The following is a 26,254-nucleotide window of genomic DNA, read 5'->3' on the forward strand; positions in this document are numbered from 1 at the left end:
TGGAAAACAGCTCGGTGGGCATTCTAATAATGTCCAAAAATTCCAGTTTGGATTAAACAGTAAATTCCATCACACTTCAGTGGAGGTGGTTTGTCATAATTTTTCCAACCAGTACTGCCTGTGCATGAGTCCTTCTAGGACTTCTCAGCCACCCAGCCTGGCAAGGAAGAGAGAGAGATCAATCATGATTCCTTCCTGAGGTTCATTGCCCTACATCTTGCTGAGAGCACCTGATCTGATTCCCTGCTGACTGAACTTCCTTGAAGGGAACTCAAATGTGTGTTATTCTTTTACACCACTGACAACCCAAAGAGTTAAAACAGAACTCAGGCTCCAAAAATGCATGAGAGAGTTTTAATATATATCTAAATGCCAGAACAGTCTTCAGGCTTTGTTGGACACTTCATAATACTTGAATTAGATCACTGAACTTCAGTTTTCTCTATAACCAACAGGATAAAGCCATGAATTCTCCTCTAGATCTGTGCCACACAGAGGCCAAGCATTAGAGCAACCATCTATGCAGTGGGGTCCCACAATGCCATCCCAAGAGCAGGCATTGTCACTTTACCTTCTTCTGAAGCTTCAGCATCATCAGCTGCTCAGCAAAGCATATTATTTAAAGCAAAATTGTTTCTGCCTTTCAGCTTGAGCCTGTCCCCCTCTCTGGCTGGGTTGGTAAAGTGGGTGAAGAATGAAGGGCATGTCTGATACCCAAGAGCATCAAGGGAGGATCTGAGCATGGTGCTGTCCCAAACCGCCTCTTCCCCTTGTTCCCTGCTTTGGACACAATGGTTTGTTTTTCAACCATTCAGCTTGAGAAGTTCAGTAAGATTTGCACATGGAAAAAATTACCCCAGCCTGTTCTGTGTGCTTGGTAAACTGTATTGTAAACCCAATCAGATGCTGTCACTGTAGCATGAAGTTGTTCTGGTTTGAGAGGGTTTGGAGTGCACTGAGGACAGGATCATGGCTCTTGGTCTCCACTTGAACTTTTTAGTCTCCTTTGAAGTTCTACTGCCTTGTGGTCCTTCTTGCAGTAAACATGAAAGCCAGTGTGGTTCTGGCTGATATCATTAAGATAAGCAATAGGCAGTTGTGTGCTGAGCAGCTCCTGCTCCCTGAGGTCACAAAGCCACCTTAGCAACAGCCTGCACTACCCCTGCCTGCCTGCTGCTATCTCTTAATCCCTTCTGTCATTTGGATACCCTTGCTGAAGCCAACAGACTGAATCACATCAAGTTTACCTCAGTGTAACATTTTCACTTGTCCTCTTGGGCCAGCACTGTGGACATTTGTGTCCAGAATGAATCCTGGAATATGGATGTTATTTTAATCTCTAGATGCAAATGACCCCACCACCACCAGATGGAAGTTCCTTATGATAAAAATCTCTGTGAAAGTTTTGAACCAGCTAGGAAGATAGGGGCAGCAATGCTCTGGCTCTCTGCTCAGCTGTCTGAAGAGCTGAAATAACAGCCCTTTGCTTGTGATAGGAAGGTAACACTAAAGGGGTCAAACATTGCAATAGCTTGTTCTCCTCAGTCCTGTGCAAAGAGGATCTCTCAAAGCAGTGGTAGTTGGCAAATAGGCCATGCTCTCTCTGAATGAGAATATTTTTTCAGCTTGCCCTTTAAAGTTTGAGGTAAGTCTCCGTTAGGTTTCTGCACATCAGTACCTGGATTGGAGCTCAGCATTCTGACTCCTCGTAATGACAGAAGCATTGCTGCCACACGTAGCAAAATGGATGCATCAAAAAGACAAAGCTCATTTCCTTGGACTTGCAGGCAGAGAAGGCACTTGAACAGAAGGTGATCACTACCCCTGTGAGAAGCTAGACTGACAGAAACCAGACATACTGCAAAAGCAGTAAGATCCTTTTCTTCCTTCCTTCCCTAAAACCAAATAAGTTTTCCTGAAAACAAGGATCCTTACAGCTGGTCACTGGCTGTGGATGTGACTGAACAGGAGCAACTGCTTGGATTGTTACCAAGGCTCTGACAAGCAGGATAAGGACAGGGAGAATTCCCCACCAGGAAGCTGATGGATACTGACAATAACTACGAGGAGCAGTATGTCATCTGCTGACACACTGTGCAGGGTTAGTTTCTCATTACTACAAGCCAAGTCATGTAGAACTTGTAGTTTGTCCTTTACCATAATTTATATCCACTGGGGCTCTAAGCAGATTCATAAAAAATGGCAACCAATCCATATCTATCATGCTTTATGTTTGGGCAAAGAATATGGATATTACTTTTTTTTAAGTTTCATGAAATATCTGCTCTTATATTCATAGTGATAGATGACTCTGCCAAAGTTTTATTTTAAGGTGGTTTAGGGGCAGTGTGCAGAATGGGGAGGATGCTAAAGGAAAGAAGGATGTTGACTGAAATTTTATTTTACTGAGGACAAAGCAGTCATAAACCCTTCCTGCCTTGGGGGAAGTATATGCAAAAGGCTCTCTGGCATAGCCAGAGTTATCTATATAACAGGACAATATTTTCTACAATGCTTCTTAAATACATTTTGCCAAAGTAAATTGATCCTGACAGAAGCCTTCCTGTCACCATGATGTTTTCTCTTGATCAGGGCCTTCCAGCTCTGCTGAGATTTGCCAGATTTACAAATCTCTCCTGAGAACTGGACAGGGTCATTTGATATTAGATGTCTGAGTATATAGCTGTACTTACCTTCGAAAACACATTTACTATATATAGTAATGTATATATACTATATATAGTCCCAATATACACTATAGATACTATATAGTATATATAGTAGATGTAGTAGATATATTAGATATACTATAGGGACTGCAGGTAGCTTATACCTTCCTAACTGCTACTTTAAAAATACTTTGTCACATAAGTATTTTCTCCAGGAGCATATAAAATAAGGTAGAAGGTTTCCATTTGCTCACCCTATTAATCTGTGTTCTCTTTCCTTCTTTAAAAAATTCAATTTACAAATAATCGGGACTAAAAAAATCTACAATTCCCGGGGAGGCTGGTACAGACATGTTATTTGCAAGTTTCTGAAAATGAGGGGCTGGTCTCTGCTGTGGTGCCAAGGGGTGCACAAGGCTATCAACCAGCCCACAGAAGAGGAGGGTAGATGATCCCACAATGCAGCCAAGCTTGCTTTTCCTCACTGCCTCCTAAAGCAGATGCTAGAAGCAGTCTGTGGTACAATGGAACCAGACAATTGCTGCTGTCTTTGAAGCAAAGCCCATAGCTTTCCCCTTCTATGCTTTCCTGCATGGATGAGGGGTAAGGAGCAGCCTTCTTGCTGTAAAAACCATCAGGTAAAGTAGAGACTGTCCCAAAAGAAAACCTGCTTGCTTTTGTCTTCCTTCTCTGTCCCATAGCCAAATGGCTGTAGGCAGGAACCAGGCCTGGTGTGCTTTGGTGCTCTCAGAAGTGCCCTCATGTCTGTAGACTGACAGCCTGAGATGCCATTTTTAACACACTAAAATTTTAAATACCAGCAATCAGAGCAAAATGGAGTTTTGGCTACCAACCCTCACTCCAAAGAGGCAGTGGCCTGATTTGGTCTGCCTGAGTCAGGACTGAGATTCTGAATCCCAGCACTAGTCACTACCTTTTAAAATTTAAGCATCGCTTGTACTGACAAATTGCTTTCTAAAGTGAAAACCTGCTATGAGAACAGCTTGCTGGAGTTCCAGCAGGAGCAGGGGAGAGAGGTGCCTCTTGTGTGCCTGTGACAGAGGATTGAGGGATGATTCATGTCTCCTCATCATTGCTTATTGTAAAACACGAGCTGGGCTCCTGGCAGGCATGGAGATGTGCCTATAGGTGAGCCTGATCATGGGAGCAGAGCCACACTTCTGTGCTGTTCAGGAGGGTGGGAGGGCTCAGGTTGGCACCTGCCCCAGTGCTTTTCCTCTATTTGGAAACAGATTGTTCAGTGTAACAAACTCTGGAGGAAATGAGGAATAGCAGCAGCAGGTGAGTCCATGATTCTATAAAGCAGCAGATTCAGATGTCGAACCTAAAGAACCTGGCCAGCCCTGGGAGAGTAGTTTCCATGGTTAATTTTCTCTTTCTTTTGCTACTGATTTTTCTTTTCATTGTGTTTGAAATTGGGAACACTTTGTTCAACATTAGTAGCCAATGGCAATAAGCTGTAGAGATGAGACTTTGCAGAGATACAGGGCAGGGGGAAAGAAGAGGTGTGAGAAATTGAAATGACAAGGTTGTATTGGTGACTAGTGATGTAGAGGAGGGAAATTTTTATCTGCTGTGCTTTGATGAGTAGTTAGGAGACTGTAGTAGGCAGGAGAATCTTTAGAGGCTGAGTTTGCATGTCTGGAGCACATCTGGTGTAAAACAAAAGAAAATTGAATAACTTCTATTTTAAATGAGTCTTTGGGAGATTTTTATTATCCTCTTTTTCAAGGGAGACATCTGAGCACTTTTTCATTTGGGAGGGACCCGATATCAGCTGCTGACTACACCTCTGTGTCTGTGCATGGGAAGTAAGCTGCTAATCTGACTCACAGTGGTTCCATCTGTCACCTGGGACACAGCAGGTCTCACTACTCAGGTTTTATGTGAAATTGAAGTCACTGAAAGAGGGATCATGTTTTTGGGATCTTACCATCCAAAGTCTGTTTGCAACCGAAGGCTTTATTGTGTGAACTTGTCTTCATAAGGCTTCTCTTCCTTTCTGTTCAACTCTGGTCCCAAAGTGCAAACAGTGTATTTTTCTGCTTGGGAGTAAAGATATTTTTTTATTTTATTGAGAGAATGCTTTGTCATCTCTGAAAAACTAGACTTTTCTAGAGATCCAGCGTATTGAAAATGAAAATATTGTGGGGAAGTTAAGATACTTCTGATTGAGCTGAAATGGGTCACATCATGTTCTGGAATGATTTATAGTATTCTTGTACTTCTGGTGTTTCTCTCAGTTACCCCAGCTCATATTTCATAGGTTGAGGGATGTATTGGAACAACTGTGCAAAAAAGTTACTTTCCCTTTATAGAGGGGTAGATGAGGAGAGAGAGTCTGGGGGATGGATGGATGGATGGATGGATGGATGGATGGATGGATGGATGGATGGATGGATGGATGGATGGATGCACACCACCAGGTGTCTGCAGTCCCTGACACAGCCCACCAGCCCCTGGCAAAGCTGCTGGCCCAGCAGCTAAGTAAGTCCTGCTCACACCCTGCCAGACACTCAGGTTTCCCTGCCCTGTGAACCAAGCTGCTCACACTAAAGGCAAGTGACCTTCAGGGTGGTGACTTGTTACCTGTGAAGGGCTTCAGGGTGGCCAGGAACAGAGGAAGGAAAAGCACAGACAGAAGCAGGGCAGGCATCAGCTTTCTATTGGACAATTCCCACAATTCTGATTGCTTTGGGGTTTGAGGTTGAACCTTGTCTTCATGTTGTCCAAAGCGAAATTTCTTTCTGTGGAGCAGACTCTACCAGGCACTGGTGAGGCTCAGGGGCTCAGATCTGGTGGAAGTGCTGCTCAGGCTCTGTGTGTTTGCCTCTCTGCACAGTCGTGCATGTCAGCCTGGCTTGCACTTCATTTCCATGTGAGCAAGCAAAGAGCACCATCACAGAGGCTCTGAGCAGCTTGCAGATGACTTGACATGACAAAAGCAAAGTGCAGGGTGCCAGCAATCAGGATCTCCCATAAACTGCCTGTCACATCTCCTCTCTTGAGCATTTAAAGCCAACCACCAAAGTAGGGCAGGCAGTGTCAGGGGGCAAGGCTGCTTGAGGCCCCTCTCCTGCTGGGGCAGGCCCACTTCAGCAGGGGTTGTGCACTGAAAGGCTGATTTTTTTTTTAACCCATTATAAAAGATGTGTTAGCTCATGTGCCTGCCCAGCATGGTGACAGCACAGGTGGCCCATGGGCTGTGAAGAGGAGAGGCAGGGGATGGTGGCTGAACCACCAAGGGCCACCCCATGCTGTGCTCCAAGCCTGTGACAGCAGGGACAAGCAGGCTGCTGTCATGGCATGGCTAATCCTGCCAGGCAGCAATGATGGGGTTCCCTGCCTGTGTCTTCCCCTGCAAGCCCAGCCCAGAGCAAATTCACTGCCAGCCATGGGTTTGCTGTTCCACTGGCATCTGGGGCAGATTCTTCTTCCTTGTCAAGGATGACAGCAGCTGAAGAGCAACCATCCCCTGCCAGCCTCTCTGGAGAAGTGTGGCCCTCATTAGCACTGCCCTTTGCACTGTTGAAACTGAGCTTGAGACTATTTTGGTGAAGCGCAGGCAAGGATCTCCACTGTGGCAGCCTTGGGATGGCAATGCTGCTTTCAGGCAGGGCAGGCATAGTGGGACTTTTCAAGCAGCCCTCCTGGGATTTAGGAAGGCCACAACGTGTCCCTTTTATTCTCACAGTTGGGTGTTTCACTAATCATTGCTCAGGGGTAAGAAAGGCAGCTGAGCTCTGCCTTCCTGTGGCTGGGGACAAGAGCTTTCTGAGAAGGTCAACATCTCGAGCAGAAAATTGGTAGGGGTCAGGAAATCTAATAGGGCTGAAAAAATAGTACTACAGGAGTCAATATAGCAAGTAATTAATGTATTTTCTGTCTATTGGGAAAATAAGAAAAAATCAGCAACTCACTGGAAAAAAAAAGGAAAACCTCAACTTGTTTGCAAACAGAGCTGTGTTTCTGTGTGGAGCTGACTTTTAAAGAGGGTTTAATTAGAGGGACTGAAGCGGAGTGGGAGTGTCTGTGTAGCTCATTTGTTTGGCACTTGGGAATAGTGAGGGTTATTGGGTCTGTTTAGCTGATAACTCCCCCAGGGATCCTGGTTTTCAAAGTACAGTGTTCTGCAGGGGTCTGTGCTCGTTCTCTGGGCTCAGCTGTGAGCTTGTCCTTTGTGGGAAATGGGAAATGACACAAGTATAGATAGCACAGAGCACAAATCTGTCCTAACCTTCCCAAAGGAGGGCTGCTTTCAGCTTCTTGCTTGGTACCTGCACAATTCAGAGGAGGGAATGCTTTCTGAGAAATACTGGACTGAAATGGAGCAGCAAAAGTGTATAAGGCAAAATATTGAGAGGTCTTCAGTGAAATGCCAAAGTACACAAACCACACCCAAGAGAAGGAGCTTTCTGTCCATTCCTGAGTCAACACAGATTCAGGCTGTAGGAGGGCTGACTCTGTCGTTAAGGGCTGAGGGGAGGGGCACTCAGTCAAGATAATTCCTGACAAATGTAAGTTATTGTATTGTTCTGAGCCCTAGCCCAAAGAAGAATGAATCAGCTAAGGAAGGAGGTATGGTTTTGACAGAGAAATAAAAGAAATTAGCTCAGACATATTTGTTCTCAACAAGGCAGCACAGAAGACAATGATCCAAACAGAGGGAAAATTTTACTCAGCCTTTTCTGTCTTTAAAACTCAGCAGAGTCAGCAGAAGACCTGGAGAAAAACCTCTCTGACTTCAAAGAGCAACAGCCCCCTCGGGGCAGCTATCAACTCTTCCCAGGTATCTCCCTGTTCTGGGAGCCCTCTACCAGGATTCCCCTGGGTGCTGCAGTGGGAAATAACAGCAAAGTGCTGCCATGTTCATGTCACCCTGTGCTGGAGAAATAGTGTCTTTCCTGCATTTGAAAATACATTCTGGACTACAGCAGATTCCTTCAGTTGTATTTGTCTCTATTTGGTATTGCTGCAGGAACTTTTGAGAGCACATGCAGCATCCCTTTAAAAATCCTTAAAAGGAACATTGTCAGGGTGTTGGGGACAGGGCTTGCCTCAGCCTGTTGCCAGCTGCAGGCACAGCTTTATTCAGTGCTCTGGGGGTGGCAGATGCACATCTCTGAAGGCCAGTCCTTTGCTCTGGCTCCTGCCCATCACTGTGCAATTAGACCATCACACTTGCAGACAATCACAATTACCTGGGTCCTTTTGAGTGCTAGCAGGAGCTTTGCCAGGGGAGAGAAGATGAAGCCTGTAACCTTCTCTAGTTAATGCAGAGGTGAAGGCCATGTAAAGGTTTCTGGCACTAGAACAAAAGCTCAAATAACAATCTTGATGCTGAAGTGGCCAAGGTTTCACATTAGACCTTGCAGAGAGCAGCTTAATTTCCTTCTTGGCTCTAGCACGGCTAAGAAAAGAGATAAGCAATACAGAAGAGCAAAGCTTTTCTCTCAGGATGGCTTTTTTAAGATCTTGCTCTGAGCTCCTAAGATAGTGCCTTATATCCAAACACCACTGTGGGCAAGATGGGGGGAGGTGGAGAGACATTCTGAGGCTCTAGGACTCTATAAAATCAAAGCTACTTTCTCCAGAGTAAGGGAACAAATCATGTCTCTCTGGCCCAGGCATGGCCTCGTGCCATCACAGCCATCATTTCTCCCACTGCTCTGAGAGAAGAGCAGGAATTATTCAGAGAACATTTGCTTCCTTAGATTGCTGTCCCACGGTGAAGAGCAGGAACAGCCAACTCTATCTTTGAGCTACAAAGAGATGGACCACAAAGAGATGCTCCTGTCTCCTCACATCAATCTGCTGTGGCTAGAGGGGATCCTACCCCTCACATTGCTGCTTCTTGCAAGCTTGAGGAGTTTCCAGCTTTCCAGCTTGCCCCTGAATTGAATTTTCTATGGTTGTTCTTGTGTTACATTTCAGTTTCCTGAGCAAGTACCTTTGTTCACCTTATTCTGGATGTCACTGCTCTGCTGCCGTGGGGCTGCCCCAGCCCTTGGAACCCCAGCACCAAGGGGACATTTTCCAAGTACCTGCAGGGCTTTTCTCATAAATGATGTTTCTGTGCCTCAAAATGCACAGAAATGAGATTTGCAGAAGGATCTCAGCATTGAGCACAAGTTAAAGCCAGCACAAGGCAGCTTTCAAGCTGCTTCTGGAAATCCCACTAAGCATCTGTCTTCATTGCAGGTGCATAACTGAAAAGATAAAATCCTTGACTTTCAGTTACACCTGACCTCTCAATAACTAAGATTTTAAATTCTGCCCCCAAGGCAGTTCTGAAAATGGGATAAAGGATTTTACAGGATTTAGGTAAGGTTAAATTTTTACAGGGGTGAGGAGGGAGAGGTAGTAGTTGGGATGTTTTTCTGTATGTTATTTTTTTGAAGAAAACTACTCTAGGTGATCTTGATTTGATTGATTGATTTTTGGAACATCTGATAAATTTTTATCAGCAACATTCCAGCTTTGTGTGTGTTTTTTAGTTTTGTTTTTCACTCTCTGTGGGAGTTACAGTCAATAGCCAAGCCTACAAGCAGTCCTTGCAGTGGGTTGTGATTGTGTGATTTAAATTGGCAACAGTTGGGGCTGTATGGAATGACAGCAAATGCATTGACTTGTGTTCTTGGTAACAAACTGTCTGGAGGCTTAGTTGCTTTGTCTCATGTTTGGAGTTCTGCTTGCTGTTAGTGTTATTTTTATCCTACTTTTTATATGTGCTATTTGCTCACTTGAGTGAGACAGAAAAGCACAAATGTCTCATGGCTATGTGTTTTCTGATGTCTCAGGGCATAAGAAATAAGAGCAGAGCGAGAAAGAAAGTTAAAATTAAGATCGTAAACTACAGAGAACAAAAAAAGACCTAAAGATCTCTTGCATTTTTCTCATCAAGTTTTTGCCAGTCTCCTATTTTATTGCCAAAGACTTGCCTTTGTCAAAAAGTTCTCATATGAGTGAAGAGCCAGCTAACTCTAAGTTATGTGCTGCAGCCATTTATTTTTCCAGCACATCATTACAGCTGCCAGAATATTACTGTAGTGGATGCATGTGCAGCTCATGGCACAGGGGAAGAGCACCTCCTTTAGTCTTCTTTTAGGCTTCTTCTGAAAACCAGGAGACTAAATTTAATAAAATATATATTATATGGGTGTGCTTTCAAATGCTCTTAAACTGTTATGAAATGAATGTCTGGAGGCTAGTTAGATTTGATTTCAATATAAATTTATCTTATTAAGAAAATTATTATCACTGTGCAAAGCAGGTTTCTTAATTTTCTTTAAAATGCTTTCAGTTCATTAATTCCTGGCTGAGCTTTAATTATGCAAATGTTTGGAAGGCTCATATCCAGTCATGAATCTGCTGGCTGCTGGAATAGAATTCTGAAATATTATAGAATTTCCTGTAATTATATTTTTTTTCATGAGGGAAAATAATTTGGTTTTAGTATGTCTTATTTTCACTGGATCCAGTAATTCTCTAACTAGTCACTGAATTTCATGAGACTTTTATCTAAATGGGATAACATGATTTAGCACACAGCTAGTCCTGTATTCTGTAGAATATCCAGGTAAAATAGGAGGGAAGAGAAGCCCAGGTACAGTAATTATCACTGTCGTTATTGATCTTGTTGAAAAAATCACAGCATGGAACCTCTGAGCAAGTGGTGCTGGGATATGACCCGGGGAAAATAAGGGATCATGTATCTGTGGTTTTCCAGAGGCTGAAGCCCCTGATGTGTGAGTGGTACTGCAGGTCTGTACTGGGATGGGGATGAGAAATGGGATCAGCTGTGCTGGGTGACACAAGCAAAGCCCAAGCACAGCCTCAGCTGCCCCTGCCAGTACTCCTGACTGCTCTGGGACAGTGGTGAGCCCTGGACAGAGGTTTTGTGCTCAGCAGCAGGAGGAACCTTGTGTGGGCACCCTCACGTGCCCATCAGCAGCTCAGCCTGGTGTCCAGCAGCAGCCAGCCAGGCCAGGGCCATGGTTTGGGCTGGGCTGGTGTCACCACGTTTCTCTTCACAGAGAAAAGCAAGGCAATATTCTTCCCAATATTATTTCTGTAATTCACATTCTCTGAACCTCAGAGAAAGGAAAAACAATTCTTACTAGCTGTGCCTGTGTTTGTGCAAAAGTAGAATGCAACATGGAGACTGTTTAGCCAAAGTGATGGTGTTTTGTTTCCTTGGCCTGTCAGGGCCAGGTGTGTGTGTTGGGACTGTCACTGACAGCCATGAGATTCTGTGCAGTGTGAGCAGTTCAGTGCTTGGCAGATTCAGTTTAGATGTAATGTAACATAGTGTAAAATAATATAGGATAATAAAGTAATTAATTAGCCTTCTGATAAGATGGAATCCTCCATGTCTTGGGGTTCCCTGCAAATGCTACAGGCTGCAGCCCCTCCATCTGCTGCTGGCTCTGCTGTCACTCCCAGCACAGGAGAGCAGCTCAGAGGATGTCATTGCAGAGCACTTGGAGACAATTGGCACTCTCTGCTAACTGCACACAACTACCACACAGAGAGATTGTTTTTCATGAGTCAAGGTCTGTGTTGCCCCTGGCATTTGTTTTGTGGATAAATTGCAGGCATAAGCTCTGTCTCCCATATCTTCTTATCCAGGATGTCCTTCTGAAAGAAAAGGAAATGTGTTCTTTACTTCAGGGTTGTATACAACCCAGCCTTGCTTTGCCAGGGGAATTTAAATCACTCTGCTGCTCTTTGACCACTTTCTAGCACTTGTAAAGCATATTAGAACAATAATGTTCTTGTCAGTGACATGGTGATTTGCCTTGCAAACCTCACAGCCTGGAAAGTCAGCTTCCAGACAGCCTGCAGAATGCACTTAGTGAGAAGTGATAAGTAACCTGCCTTTCCTGTTCCCTGTCTCAGCAAAAGAAAGAAACAAAGCCCATGAAGTGCCTGTAAAACATCTGCATGTGTGGAGTGGGAAGCTGCTCCTTTGGCGGCACTCAGAGCTCTCTCCAATCTAACAGGGACAGACACAAGCACCATTATCAGAGAGGAGCTCTAATATGCAAATGCATCAATGAGAGGGACTTGGAGTGTTGGAATGACCCTCTGGTGGCAGCACTGCACTCTCATCTGCCCTCCCAGAAGTGGCAGGGCTCTGCAGTGGATGAAAGCAGTGGATTAGCACCCTGTTGGAGTGGAAGATGTAAATCCAGCTAGCAACGTGGGCGGGTCTGACTTATGATGTTGCTTAGCACAAAGGGATTTGCATTAATAATAACCTTTGGCATTTTCAGTCAGTTCTGCCACTAGTTGGGGAGGCTCATCTGCTTCAGCTCAGGCTTGTTGAGAGCAGTATTTTATGTGGCACAAAAATGCAAGAGAAAAGGAAAACTAATTCATATTTCAAAACATAGGAAAAAACAGCACCCAGGGATTCACAGAGACTTTGGGTGCTTGCTGAGGTTGCTCTGAGATGGTGTGCTCTGCAAGTCAAGGTCTGATTTGCTGGAAGCAAATTCTCTGATGTGGGCTTCAAAGCTACAAAATACACCTACCTGCGCAAAACAAGTGAAAAAGAACAAACTATCCATCTGCATTAAAAAAAAAAAACAAATCCAGAAAAATGCCATGGCCTAAGCCAGGTGTGAAGAGCCTTTGCTTTCCATGCCAGCATAAGCCAGATGTGTAGAGCCTTTGCATCCATGCAGGTCAGTCATCCAGCCTTGACATTGAAGTTTTTAAAAGACAGAACAACTTTTAGGTATTTTAAGCTTAATTTACTTTATACTTGAGGCATGTCTCATTCAAGAGAAATTGTGCTGCAGAATTTATGATTCTCTGTCAAAGCATGCTGGCCCTGCATTAAGCACATTCCAAACCATTCCTGGCTAAATTCTTTTGCAGACCCTTTTCCCATCATTAGCCAGTGCTCCTACCACCACCAGGCAGCTCTTCTGCTTGAATAATTGCATTTCTCTGGAATTCTCTTTGCCAGAAAAGAAGTTGCTTGAATGCATGGTAGAGTTCACACAGATTGACTGTGAAAATGGACAGGTGAAAATTGGACAATAAGATTTAGCAATAATTTTTTTTACTGCCAGTGATTGTGTCTTATCAGCTGGGAGTCTGCAACAAGCCTGCTTGATTGACAAGGCAGGGAGAAAAGCTAAACAGAGACTTCTGCTGAACCTGGTCCTTTACTGTATCAAGGTGACCCCAGCAAAGCAGAAGACAGTGATGTCTGCAAACAAGCCTTTTTACTTTCTTTCCTTGTTTCTTCAAACACTCTCTTAACTGTTGATTCATTAGAAATTCACAAATAACTTTCTCTGTTCCTCAGCTAATTATTTTATTAAGTAAAAGGCATCTGAAATGTCTATCTGATCTAAACAGAATCCATCTGTAAATGGAAAACTTTTAGGATACTATTCATTCCAGGAATTTTGATGTTGTTAATTAAATGATGCAAGGGTAATATTTCTTAATAAGACCAATTAGTAGTGGGACTATTGAAGGTCATGCAGAATAGCAGTAATGATGTGCAAAAGGTTGGGCCTTACACAAGATAAATTTGTGGAGTTACAAATTGCCTGCCAGTTCCTTCTGCCTGGAACTGTGGCTCAGTGTAATATTGCATGGCTTGCAGCCAGCCCTAAACCAGGACCTGCAAAGGGGCACTGTCCATGCTCAGTGCCTATTTCTCCATATATTGGGGGATACATTTAGGGACCACAGACTTCAGCCTCATTTTTAGTATTGCAGTATTTGGGGGAGAATGTAGTAACACATGCCATATTCCTTTCTGGATGGGAATGGCTGGAGTTCCCTGAAAACCTGTAGTGACAGGTTGCTGCTGTAGCTGTGTGGTGATAGAGCAGGAGAGGAGAAATCTCCCTTACTTTTCCACATGGAGGCTTATTTTGGGAGATGAAGTGGTTCTGCAGGGAAGTCAGTCTTACCTTTCTGATGGTGTCCCCCTTCCAGAGGCAAAAGAAGTGATGAGAGTTATAAACCAGAAGTTATTTCAGAAGCTGTAGAGGAGTGAGAGGTCCTTACCAGCTTGAGGAGTATCAGAACTGCAAGTGAGAGTTTGAGTTTGGATGGGCCCTTGAAGTATCATCGAGTTCTTTCCACTCCAAGACAGATCAGGTCAACCCAGACCTGCATCATTCTGCTGCTGAGATAAAAATTAGTTGTTCCATGAGAAAAAAGTTGTTTATGCCACCACCTGATCAGTGATGGGTTTGCAGATGAGATGAACTATGGGGTTTTTCAGGTGTTGCTGGTACCAAACTTTGAGCTGGGAATATGAACTCATTCCAGATTTTCCTGTTCATGGTATTAGTTTATTTTGCTAGTTTCCCTGGTGGCAAAGCTAGGAAATAGATCTGCCCAGGCACATTCAGAGCATGCAGGTTGTCATGGTAAAGGTTCCTGATGCTTTATATTGAGTTTGTTTATTACAGAAGCTGTCTACCAACAGCTGGGTTTTTTAAGTTTTCCTATTTGTGTAGGAAACTTCATATTTCTTCAAACCAGACATTATTACCTCAGGGTATTTACTCTGCATGTATAGAAATCTTAGACTCTCTTTGGAATATTTTCATTTCTCAGGGCTTGTTTTTTAGGTAAACATCTGCTGGTTTGAGGAAAAGTACATTCTGTAAGATATTTTGCCTGTAACACTTAATGTCCAGCATGATGTGCCAGGAAAAGGGCAAATATCTGTCAATGCTGATAGGCCTTGTCTATCCCTTTTCTTTTTCACATTGCTACAATGTCTTTTTCCATTAATATCAAGCAAGGACTGAGCAGCCACATGCTAGGAATCACCAAGTGGTATTTAAAAAGATGTGTATTGTGACTCCAAGGCAAGCAGGACAAAAAGAGCTCACACCGTGCAGGCATTCAGCATCTTGGGAAAAGGTGAGGTGGATACAACCAGAGGCTCCAGTTGTCCCCTCTACCCATGGAGGACACACAGCACCTCACAGGGTTGGGTGAGCTTGTAGTGGCATTAAATGTCTGCCTAGGAGTGTTTCTGACTCCTCATTAGTTACTGAAGTTGGAACTTTCTCTGATGGTTGTCAGTGTTGTGGGATGTGCAGATAACTGAATATCCACCCGTTCTCTTGTATGCCTGGTCTAGTTTTGTAATCTGCCAGCATCTCCACTGTTCAGGGGCCAGCTGTGTCCCAGAGTTCATCATGAATATGGAGATAATGAAAGAGTCTGGAAAACATTTTCAGGATAAACATTTTCCATTTTTGTCTTTTGCTATTTGAGAAACAGAGACTCAAGTGCAGCCTTTAAATCTTTTCTTGCTGTATCCTAATGTTTCAAAGGAGTTGTAATTTTGGATCTTGACTTGGAAACAATTTAAAGGCAGCTGATTTTCCGTGGCTGGGAGTGCTGTGCTTCCTGACTAATCAGACTCTTTAGACATGTCTTAAATTGGGCACTGAAATAATGGATAGACAAGTGCAAGTAGTTGACTCAGCTCTGTGGGGGTTTAGGCAAAGGCACTTTAACACACAGCTCTGATATGCTCTGAGTGTGCACACAGCCACTTATCACTCCTGGGCAGACAAGAGGTGAATGATTAAGGCACAGTAAGTCAATCATGGGAAACCATTATCCAATGCTCAACCAAGTGGTGTGCTCCAAATGATCAGCCTCTCCTGGAAAAGTGGAGGCCTGTTCTATTTCAGTCAGGAGAGTCTCCTGCTAACACAGAGAATACCTGACATAGCAAAATACTTCTTTCAAATACAGTAAAATTCGTTATTTAGGCTTTCCATGCTTGCTCAAAGCCTTGAAAGATTCAGCAGCAGTCTCCACTGACATTAAATGAAGTCTGTTGTCCCACTAAGCTGCTGATTCTACACCTGCTCCATAACCTGGAGCACCTATGTGAAGTAAAATAGGCAAAGAAAAGTGGGTGCAGCAGCTGTATGTGAATACTAAGAGAATGGTTCTTCCAAATTTCCTGAGTTCTTGGAGGTTTTTCTGAGTTTGTTTGTTTGTTTGTTTTTGTGGTTTTGTTTTCTTTTTTCTTTTGTTTTTCTTTTTTGTTGTCTTCTGCAGGAAGACAGTCATCTGTTCTGGCAGTGTAAGCACAGTTCTGGGCTACCTAGAACAGTTAAATCTGTAGCTAGACATAAAGCCAGTTAAATGCTGATTTTTTTATTTTTTTTTTTTTAAGAGAAAAGAAATTTGAACAATTTACAGTCTTTCTTTCCCTTTTTTTTTTTTTTTTGGGGGGGGGGGAGTATCTTTGCAGAGGTGAAAGGAAGAATTCTTTACTGTATTGCTTGAATAATGCTTTGAAGTTTGGTCCTTAGCCAAAAGCCTGTTGACAGTAACATCAGTGTGGGGCTGACTGGCATCATGTATTTCTTGGGAATCTTTAAAAGCTCTCTGAGAAGCTCACCAAGGAAGGAATTATTCCTCTGTCTTTTTATGCGTAGGTAAGGAGCAGTCATTCAGTGATTTACCTGCCTTTTAGGGACAAATCTCTAAACCTGGTAGAGATCCAAGGAGTCTGACAGGGAAGTCACCTCTTTCTTTTTAACAACCAGTCTGGTGTCACCTTATGTTGCCACCATTTCCATACCTTCTCATTGTTCATGTACTATTTTTCTCAGAAAAAAAATTGGATGGATAACCTCAGAGTTTCATTTTACACCCATTTCCTGTAGATTCAAATCAACATCACTCTTTTTCACGTGGTTTATAGCTATTCTTTTTTTTTTCCTCCTCCAGTTTTTGTAAGGACGTTTATCTGAGGTGTTGATATTTCTTAAAATAATTTTCTCACTAGTAGCTATGACAAAGCTTCTAATCTTCTCTCTTCCTTTTGTCCTCAGGAAATCCACTGACTGTGGCCTGCAAAGCTTTCTTTGGATTCAGTGGAGAATCAGGCCCCATGATCTACTGGATGAAAGGGGAAAAATTCATAGAAGAATTGGAAGGTCACATTAGAGAAGGCGAAGTCAGGTACTTTTTGAATTATTTACTATTAAAAATACTGTACGTCCCACAAGCCTGTTGGGTTGACAAGTTTTTAATTGAAAGTGGAAATCATTTTCTGTCCAAAGAGTGATGGATGACTTGGAGCCAGGGCTGTGTGAGTTGCTCCCTAAAGACAGAGTAACTTGTGCCTGAAAATCTGTTCCCAAATTCCCCTGATGGTTGGAAGCTGAAGCATCTCCTGAGTGTTCTGGGGTTTGATTTTAGCCCTGTGTGGGATTGGTGCTGTCCACTGCAGGCATGCCATGGGACCTGCCTTGGCAAGATGATGTCCATTCCAGCACCACTGTTAATCTTGAAGACAAATGGTCTACTGTCAAAGCCACCACACATTTTCTCTTCTCCTAAATGTGTGTGTGGTTCAGCTCTCAGTGTGCTTTAACCTGAGCCTTCAAGAATCAGTGTTTGTCCCTCCAGGTTTAACACATAAGGGAGAGAAAGAAGTGGCTGTGTCCAATATCCAGCTTGTTCTGGGCTTTTTCCCAGGTGCTGGTTATCACTTGGTGTAAGTTGTAAAGAAAACACACTTGTATCCTCATGAACTTCCATGGAATTTGCACCTTACTCTCCTCCTTAATAGTTACCTTATTATTGTTTTTGAGCAAAGACTAAGTTATTGTTATACTGTGGGCAAGTTGGTCCCAGCTCCTATAGATGCAATGAATATTGATTATGGTACAATGAATATGGATTATAAAGAGAACCAAGGTCTTTTCACTTTCCAGTGCACATTTTTTAATCTTCTGTCTGAGTTTTTGTTTCTTGTAAAGGTGATTTTGGAGAGCAAGAGGAGAGAGATCCCTTTGCTTTATTACTTGATCAATAATGTGAAGTTCAGCCACTTAGCCATGAGTTGTTAAGATATACTTAATTGCACAGAGATTAAATTTATCTTATATTGCCATTGTACAATCCTCTTTTGTGCTTCTGACCACAAAAAGCAATTATTGGAAACTTCTGCTATTGTAAGTAGTCAGCACTTAATGGCATTGTGCTCTCTCTGGTGTGTATATATATGAACAGCGTGATTTTGGTCATGTTCTTCCCCTGCATCAAGACAATTTGAGGGTTGTATTTAAAGAGTGCTCTAGCTTTAGCACAGTTCAGAACTTTCCCTTTATGTACATTTATTAGTGAAACTGAATTTGAAAAGGCTGTTACTTGTCCTTTGTTGTGCCATCTCATTGCACATTCATGTTTCAAACTAATTTGTGACAAGTCTCTTTTCTCATTCCACTAAAGTGCTTTGACTCAGTTTACAGACCCTGCACAATTCATTGAATCTTCTCTTCAGCAAAGCTACTTATCACCTCCCTAATCTCCTGTGATCACTGCCAGCATTTGAAACAGCATTTTCCAAAACACGCTGCATCATTACCAGCAGTGCCCCAGTCCATCCCTTTTTTATTTAGAAGTAGCTATGGCAACTGAAGTGGCAACTTTTTGCAAATGATTTTTTGCCCGTAACAGCTCTTGTTTTTGTGTTCCATTACAGGTATGCTGCTTCAGGGGAACTAAGCAGCACTAATTATTCTGTCAGTACCCTGAGGCAGCCCACATCTTCCACCCAGATATATTTATTGATGTATTTAAAAACTGTCATGTTTTAAATTTGATGAGCCACGGTGAACTTGCTGGTTAGATGTCTTCTTAATCACTTTGCTTCTCTATGTGTTACCAGGACATTTCATTTTGAGAAGCTAAGAGTAGTACAGAATCCATACAACCAGAACAAGATGCTCCATGGGCTGTTCCTTTGGTGCATTTCAGCTCTGCATCCCCTGTCTTGAATTAGTTCACAAATTTAGTAGCACTCTGAATTGGTGGTGCTGTCCTTACCCTGGGCTGTGCCCATCCATTGTGTTGCTGGATTTTCTGTGTATGATGAGAGCTCAGGTCTGCAAAAGATATGTGGGAGCACAAACCACCCATCCCCAGTGTGCAGGGTTAACACTCACTGTGCTCTCATGAAAGCACTAAAATAAGGATGCATGTAACCTGAGCATTCCTGTTCAAACCCAGTCCATGGAACTGGGTTTTGGTAAGCACACATCACCAAGAGTAACATTTGTGTCACTCTGGACTTCTCTGTATTTATTAGACCTTTTTACAAAGCTTCATGATAAAAAGTAACTCAAAGTATTGCAGGACTTGGAGGCAATGCCACCCTGTCTGAGCTGCCCCCTTGTCTTCCCTTGAATTAAAATCCCCAGGTGTCAGACATGTGTGGAAGAGACTTTGCTTTCTAGGTGGATTTTTTACAGCAGTAATGAAAAATGTCATGTAAATTGAACCAGAATTACTAAAGAAGGAATCAGAGTCTTTAAGCATGTCTGCAGAGTTTTCAGTTGTACCTAATTATCCAAGCAGCCCACAGCAAATTTCAACACCAGCTCTCTGCCATGACAAAGTATTTTCAGACATAAATGTTGCTCTCTCAGACATCCATGAGTTACTTTTTTGTTTTTTGTTGTTCTTCAACAGGTAACACTGCAAAATAGTCATAATGCTCATCTTGTAAACTATGTTTGTCCTTGTTTTGTCCCTCTTGTCCATTTTTAAAGTAGAAATAGTTTAACTTATCCTAGAGGGATGAAAATAAGTGACTGGAAACATTTTGAATGGCAGCCTTATTTCTTCTGATTGATTTATCACCCGCAGAAGCCAACAGATGGTTATGAAATGCTCAGACAAGATGAGGATGTTGTTTTCTGTTAGGAGAGGGTGCTGGGGGCAGGAGGCACAACTCCCATAGCTGATGTGCTGGGTGCTTGGCAGAGAGGTATGGAAGCAACAGCTGTCTCCTGAAAAGCTTACACTCCTCAAGTAGACAAATTCAGGGCAGAGAACAAGAAACACAATGCAGGAAAGCAGGAGGGAAGGTCACTGTTGTGCTGTCCGCTGAATGACTTTGCTTTGGAGAGGTGCTTGTGTACGCACAGAACTTTCCTTTATCTGCAGCCTCTTGTTAAGGAACAGAAGGAGGGGGGTAGATTCATAACCCTGTTCACAGTCAAGATCCTCAGCTTTATAAAGAATGAAAGTTTCATTTTTGCTAATCCCAACTCTCATGCAAGTTAGTAAAGGTTTGCAATTCAAGCCTCTGTCATGCAGAGACCCAAGTGAAGCTTTCTTCTGGCCTTGTACCTGTGGTCATACAAAGACTGAAAATATTGGGAAAATATGGTCTCAAATAAGTGTTTTAAATTCAGATTCAACTTAGTGCATACAAGCACTGGGAAAATATGACCAAGGATTTGAAAAATCCAAGTCATTGCATAATTTTCAAAGAAAGCATCTCTATTCTGTAATGACACTTCCTTTTTAAAATTCATACTCTTACCTGAAAATTATTCACTAGACAAAATGTTTTGTTTCAGATCAAATAAAATGCTTCAGCCTGAAGGAAAAGAACGCACTAAGTGTTGTTTTTACATCACTCACCTTTTATTTCTCTCTTTCCATCCTGTTTGTTGTGAGTTGTCAAGTACCATTGATTTAGCTGTGCATTAAATGTTGTAATTACTCTTACAGTTTGTTCAGCAACCCAGAAAGAGTGAGTTATTTTTTCTCAACTTGTGGGAGCTGGCATGTGTTGACAGTGATGCTGGTGAAGCTTCTCCCACCTCAGATCAGGACAGAGCTTCATCTTCTGGGTGTGCTCCAAATGCTGTTGCACCTTTAAGGTCTTACTTGTTGATATTGTATTGTGCTCCATGTTCTCTGAACGAACAACAGCAATTAATTAATCAATGCAATTAATTAAGGGCTGCATGTGTATTAAAAAAATACAGGTGACCAGCTGTGCATTTCTGTGGCAATAAAGTAAGTGTAGAGTGATGTTAAAAGAAAAAAGAAGAAAAATTAAAAAGCAGGAATGAAAGGTTTAACTAAGAGCTTTCTCTACTTTGCTGCTAGCACAATGCTTAAATGTTTGTCAGCATTTTCCTTACAGGTCCCACTTTATAGATTTCCCTTGCTAAAAATTGCTGTTAGAAGATATGTTAAAAAAATTGTCAGCCCAAATAGATTGGATATTCTTTTTTTATGAAAGTTCGTCTTTAGCTGATTATGTATTATTTAAATTTAGTTTAAGGGTCAGTTATTTTATCTGACATACGTGTAGTTTAGATCTAGATAAAAATAACAGTTTCTTTTATCTTAACTGTAATGTGTCTCCATTTTTCTTCTGTGTAAAATATCTTGATTACAGTAAACAAGAAAATCTGAACATTTGCAGAATGCTCCAGATTAGTTTCCCAGATATCTTCTCTGTTAATGATTATATTGTTCCTTGCAGCATGATTGGTAGACCAAAAGTTGTTGGGCATACTGTTTACCAGCAGAATGGCTTTCCTGAGTCTTTATATAGATATAGCAGAATAATAGGTAAATGAGAATTGATTTACCTCACTCCCAGTGATTAGGCTGAGTATGGAAACAGACCAGGCTTTCTGAGGAGGTTTTTTTTCTGGCCAGAAATTGTGCAAATTCAACCTTTCTTCCATTATTTCATCACTTGGACTCTGGACCAGAATTAAAAAAAAAAAAAAAAAAAAAAAGAATAGAAAAGAAAAAAGAGGAATAATCAATGAGAATTAATATGGGGGGGGGGGGAAGGGAAGATGCAATCCAAGTTTCCAAATTCAACACACACACTCTCAAACACACACACACCCTGGTTTTAAACTAATGTTTTTCCACTTGCTTTTTTGCAAGTTATGCTGCCACAGTGAAAGAGGCTGAATTGTTGTTGATACTCCTGTGCCTCTTCTGAGTTACTGCAGAGATGTGTTTGTAGCAGTCAGGCTTGCGTTTGTGATTGCCTACTGCAATGCCCTCATACTTCTCCTTTGATTTGTTTTCAGTGTGTTTGGAGTTCCATTGTTGTCATGTGAAATCACTTACATAAGGAAATGTGTGCACACACAATATCTTTGGTTTATAAAAGTGAAGTTTGGGGCTTGCCATTACTGACAAATGTAAATGTCTCCAGCAGCAGTTTCCATCCAGAGCAGGCAGCGCTCTGATTCATTACTTCCCATCCACTTTCCTTCTTTCAGTCTTGGGAGAAAATATTTATTTTTTGGTGACCCTGGGTTTTATTTCTACCTTTACATCACAGTGCTGTGCAGTCTTTTCAGAGAACAGACTCACTGAAGTGCCACATGCAATGGTGAGTTCACAGGGGACTCTGAGGGCACCCCACATTTTCTGTTTACCTTCTTGTGCAGCATTACACAAACAGGATCAAATTAATCTGGTGGGTTTTACTTGAAATTACATTTCTCTGTTCAAAGGAGCAGCAACATTTCTTGAGCAAGTGATAAGCCTTTTGAGAGAATAGGGTATTGTATTTTTAGACTTAATGTCAGCAGCAGAAAACGTGCATTTACTTTGCATTCTTTTTAATGTTCACATGAGAACAATGACATGAAAAGGCTGTACCTCTGGCCTGAAAGTCTGCTAGAACTTTTATTCCATTTGTGGGGATTTTGCACATCTCCACTTTCCTGTCAAAGAAGGAGAGAGCTCTTGTTCTTGACACTGTTTCTTTTAAAAGTCAGAATCTAGCCCCAGAAAACAGAGGAAAATTCCAAAGAGTAGCACAGCTCCTTTTGTTGGTTTTCCACACTGAATTAAAATGTATCACAGTACCCAGCCTTTAAATTGCCCTGTAATTTGTTCACTGATGGCTTAGTGGCACATCCTCCTTCTGGAAAATTGATATTTGTCACTTCTTTTAAAAGAAGCATTGTTTTTAGCATTTAATTCTGATGGAGCCAAGAAAGTAGCCACACATAACCACTGTGCTCATGGCCACTCTTCCTGCCCTTGGTTCAGCTCCTCACTAGACAAGGCAGGAGAAAAAGCCTTCTGGTAGTCATGGAGAATGTCTCTGTGAAGTTTCTTTCAGGCAACATGAGTCTCCTTTCAAGTCAATCTCCAGGAGTGAAGGAGGCCAAGGAACATTGTCCTGTTCTGAGAAATCATAGTGCTTTGGGGAATCTTCCATCCATATTAATTCAGTTAAAACAAAGGCTGTATCCTTCCTTCCAGACTCCTCAGAGAACATCTTGGAGAAAAAGAAGTTGAGTTGACATTGATCTTTGATGCTGTAGAGGAGGCAGACCTGGCTAACTACACATGTCATGTGGAGAACAGAAATGGACGGAGACACGCCAGCGTTCTTCTGCGCAAAAAAGGTAATTCTCCCTTTTTAGTTATCTGTGACCTCACCTGCCTCAGCAGTAACTCATCAATCAGAGGTCCTGCTGACCTCTCTCAGTCAGGCTGGACTCCTGTGTGCCTGCTTGGAGCTGAAGTCTGCTTATGTACAGCTTCAGTTTACCATTTGTGGGAAAAAAATCATGGATTGTTCTTCGGTGTCTAGAAAATTGGCCTTGCAGGTGATGCACTTGCCTGGAATACAGTCACCCATAAGGCACCAGTAATCAGGGGAAGTATTTTGAACTGAACAACCTAAGAATTTGACCCAGAACTGACTAACTAGGCCAGTTAAAACTTACATTTCTTAGAATGTAAGTGCCCTGGCACTGAGGTCAGATATTCTCATGTTTCTCCACTTCCTGGCTTTGTGTTTTAAATTGAAAACTTTAAGCTGTCTCCATGCATTTTGATTTCTGACTGCATCAGGAATGAAAACATGGAATGGGAGCCACAAATACATAGAGAGTTACCCCATCATGGTTGTCTTGCTTGATACTGTTCTGAATGGAGAACAGCACTACTGACAAATTACCTACAGCACAAGGGGAACTGTTGGGATTTGAATGTGCCAAATTTAAAAGTGCTGCTGTGCTCTGCGTTTGAAAAAGTCACTATCAAGAGAGTGTAACAGTATCTCATGGCAGTTCTTCTGTTGTTTGTTCAATCAGCTCTCCTATTCATAAGTGGGCTGACATTTAGATTGGATGTTGATCTCTCTGAGATACAGTGTATTAGGAAACATAAAAGCTGTAAGAATAGTAATTGTTGGGAAAGCAAAGGAAGACTCCACTCTTGGGGCAAAGCTGTTGTGTGAAACCACAGAACATCAGACAGGAGATTGACTAAGGAGTTGATACATTATCCAGACCTCTGCCATCACTCCTGGATGTAAATTATTTTGCCAAAACAGGAGATGAAGAATTATTTTCATGAGGCAAACCTGAAAGGGTAGCTCCAGTCCTTTGTGTGCTTTCACTGTGGCAAAGTTGGAATAAAGGAATGTTGATCTAGCAGATCATTCTACTATCTACTACAAACTTCCCTACAGGAGGGCTCTGCAGAGGATCTGGACTGGCTGGGTCCATGGGCTGAGACCAGTTGTGTGAGGTTCCACAAGGCCAAGTGCTTGGTCCTGCTCTTGGGTCACAACAGGCTCCAGGCTGGGGCAGAGGGGCTGGAAAGCTGCCAGGAGGCAAAGGATCTGGGGATGCTGGAGTCAGCATCCCTGATGGGATTTGAAAGCCGTGCACATGTGGCCCTCATGGGCATGGTTTAGCGGTGGGCTCAGCAGTGCTGGGTTAATGGCTGGACTCCATCATCTGGGAGGTGTTTTCCAACCAAAACAATTCTACAATTCTGTGATCTAAACTGACAGGTTGTCACAGCTTTAATTAAGGAATCTGGTCATCATGATGAAGGATTAGTGTCTAGTGCAAAAAGTGTTCTACCTTTCCTTCCGCTGAATCTCATAAATATACAACTGATAGTATGTATATCTCTGTTGGCACTGGTGAATGTTCTGCTGTGTGCATATAGTAGAATAACAAGCTCGGTTTATTTATAACAAAAAAATGCAGATATTTCAGAGCTCTGCTGGAATTATGGAAGAGGCACTGCTGAATACAGAATTTGGAGGTGGAAAAGATCACTTTGCAGCTACTATTTCATTTCTCTCTGCACTGTGGCTGTAGAAAACTTATATTCCCCTCAGGCACTCTCAGTAGTTGATTTTCAGGCTATTAAAGTGTCATTTAAAATAACCACTGTATTTTACTGTGTCCTTTGACTGCCTGTCCTATTGTCCTGTTTGTTATTTATTAAGTTCTCACAAATACTTGACCAAACTTTTCCTTTCTGCAATTTGATTTAATTGCTTCTTATACTAACTTTCTCCAGCTTAGATTTTACTGTAGATATTCATGAGTCAGGAAATACTACTGTATTTACTGAGCTGGGATAAGATTTAGGGCAGGACTTGCAGAAAGCTGTTGACCAGCATCCTTTGTGCATGTCAAAGAAGGGATTTCTATTACAATGTGCTGCAGCACAGATCTCTCAGTCAGAGAAATCCTCTTCCCTCCAAAGACTTACCTGTTAAGAGCTGCATTATCCATGTTTGACAAGAGGCACTTGTAGCTCGGTTTTGTCTTCAGACCTGCCCTCTGTTCAGGGTTTTTTCCTGGCTTGGATGAAAAACAGGAAAAACCCAAAATCTAAGTTGTAGATGTTGTGTAAGATTTTCTAGAGTTCTTGTTTTGACATCAGATTGTTATTTTTAGCACATAATTTGCTTTGAAAAAAAAAATTAGCTGTTCAGATGTTTCAGGGAAAATATATTAAATTATTTTGCTGTATTAGTGGTAAAGTCCCCTCTAACCTTCAGAAGAATACAGGAGTGGCTTTTTGCACAGCTCCAGTGTAGCCTCATAGCATGTGCCATCATTTAGGATTATTTTTATTGTTTGGGGTTTTCACCTGAAAAAGAACCAAATCAAGTTTCAAACCCAAAGCCACCAATGCAAAGGCAGAGTCAGAGGTGCTCCTAAGACCTGAACATAACTGTCTGCTGTCACATTCTTCTTCACTGACTTAATTCAAGACCACATTGTTAGTTGCTCTCAAGCAGTTCAGAAATAAGTTCTGAACAATCTTGGGTTTGGTTTGCCTTTTTTTTTTCTCCATGCTGTCCTAGCATGTTTGGTACTCAAATAACATGGAAATACCATATACAGCCAGTTGTCCCTTAGTTGTGGGAATAGTTCAGGATTCCCTTCAAAAGGACTTGAAAATAGTCCAGTATTTAGTGTCTGAAGTCTACACAGTCTATAATATAACTGTTCTGAAAGATAAATAACTTGTCAGAAACCACAGAATAAAGTCAGACCATGCTTTTGGTGGCAAGAAGTAGTGAATTGAGATAAAAGTAAATATTATGATGACTTTTCCTCATGATTTTTTTAAAGGAGGCTGCCTTTAATTAAGACATGCAAGAAACTAATTTTAGGGGGGGATGGGTTTGATACTGATACATCACTTAATTATGAGAAACTTCTAAAATGTATCTGTCTCTCATTGGGTATTTATGAGACTTTTGCTATTTTAGAGGCCATTTTCCTCTGAAATATGTGCAATATGTTGTGGCAAGGTCCTTCTACATTATTTTACATTAGAAACTATAAATATTATTATTTGCTATTTTTCAGTCACTCTTATAGCACAGAGACCAGATTCAACTTCTTTTCTAGTGTTGGATATGCTGCTTCCCTATTTATCTCATGAGGACCACTTGAGGAAGGAATTAATCAGATGCCAAGGCT

The 26,254-nt window shown here is 42.0% G+C and overlaps 1 protein-coding gene across 1 annotated transcript in view; it reads left to right on the top strand.

The window, feature by feature from the left end:
- The window catches only part of IL1RAPL2 (interleukin 1 receptor accessory protein like 2), a 331,558-nt gene that overhangs the window by 290,110 nt on the left and 15,194 nt on the right, over nucleotides 1-26,254 (top strand). The window contains exons 7-8 of the mRNA XM_058814193.1: nucleotides 16,544-16,673; nucleotides 22,767-22,912. Coding sequence (XP_058670176.1) covers nucleotides 16,544-16,673; nucleotides 22,767-22,912 — 276 coding nt within the window. The remainder of the gene's footprint in view (nucleotides 1-16,543; nucleotides 16,674-22,766; nucleotides 22,913-26,254) is intronic.

Source organism: Ammospiza caudacuta, chromosome 14, assembly GCF_027887145.1.
Source record: "Ammospiza caudacuta isolate bAmmCau1 chromosome 14, bAmmCau1.pri, whole genome shotgun sequence".
NCBI classification, from domain to species: domain Eukaryota; kingdom Metazoa; phylum Chordata; class Aves; order Passeriformes; family Passerellidae; genus Ammospiza; species Ammospiza caudacuta.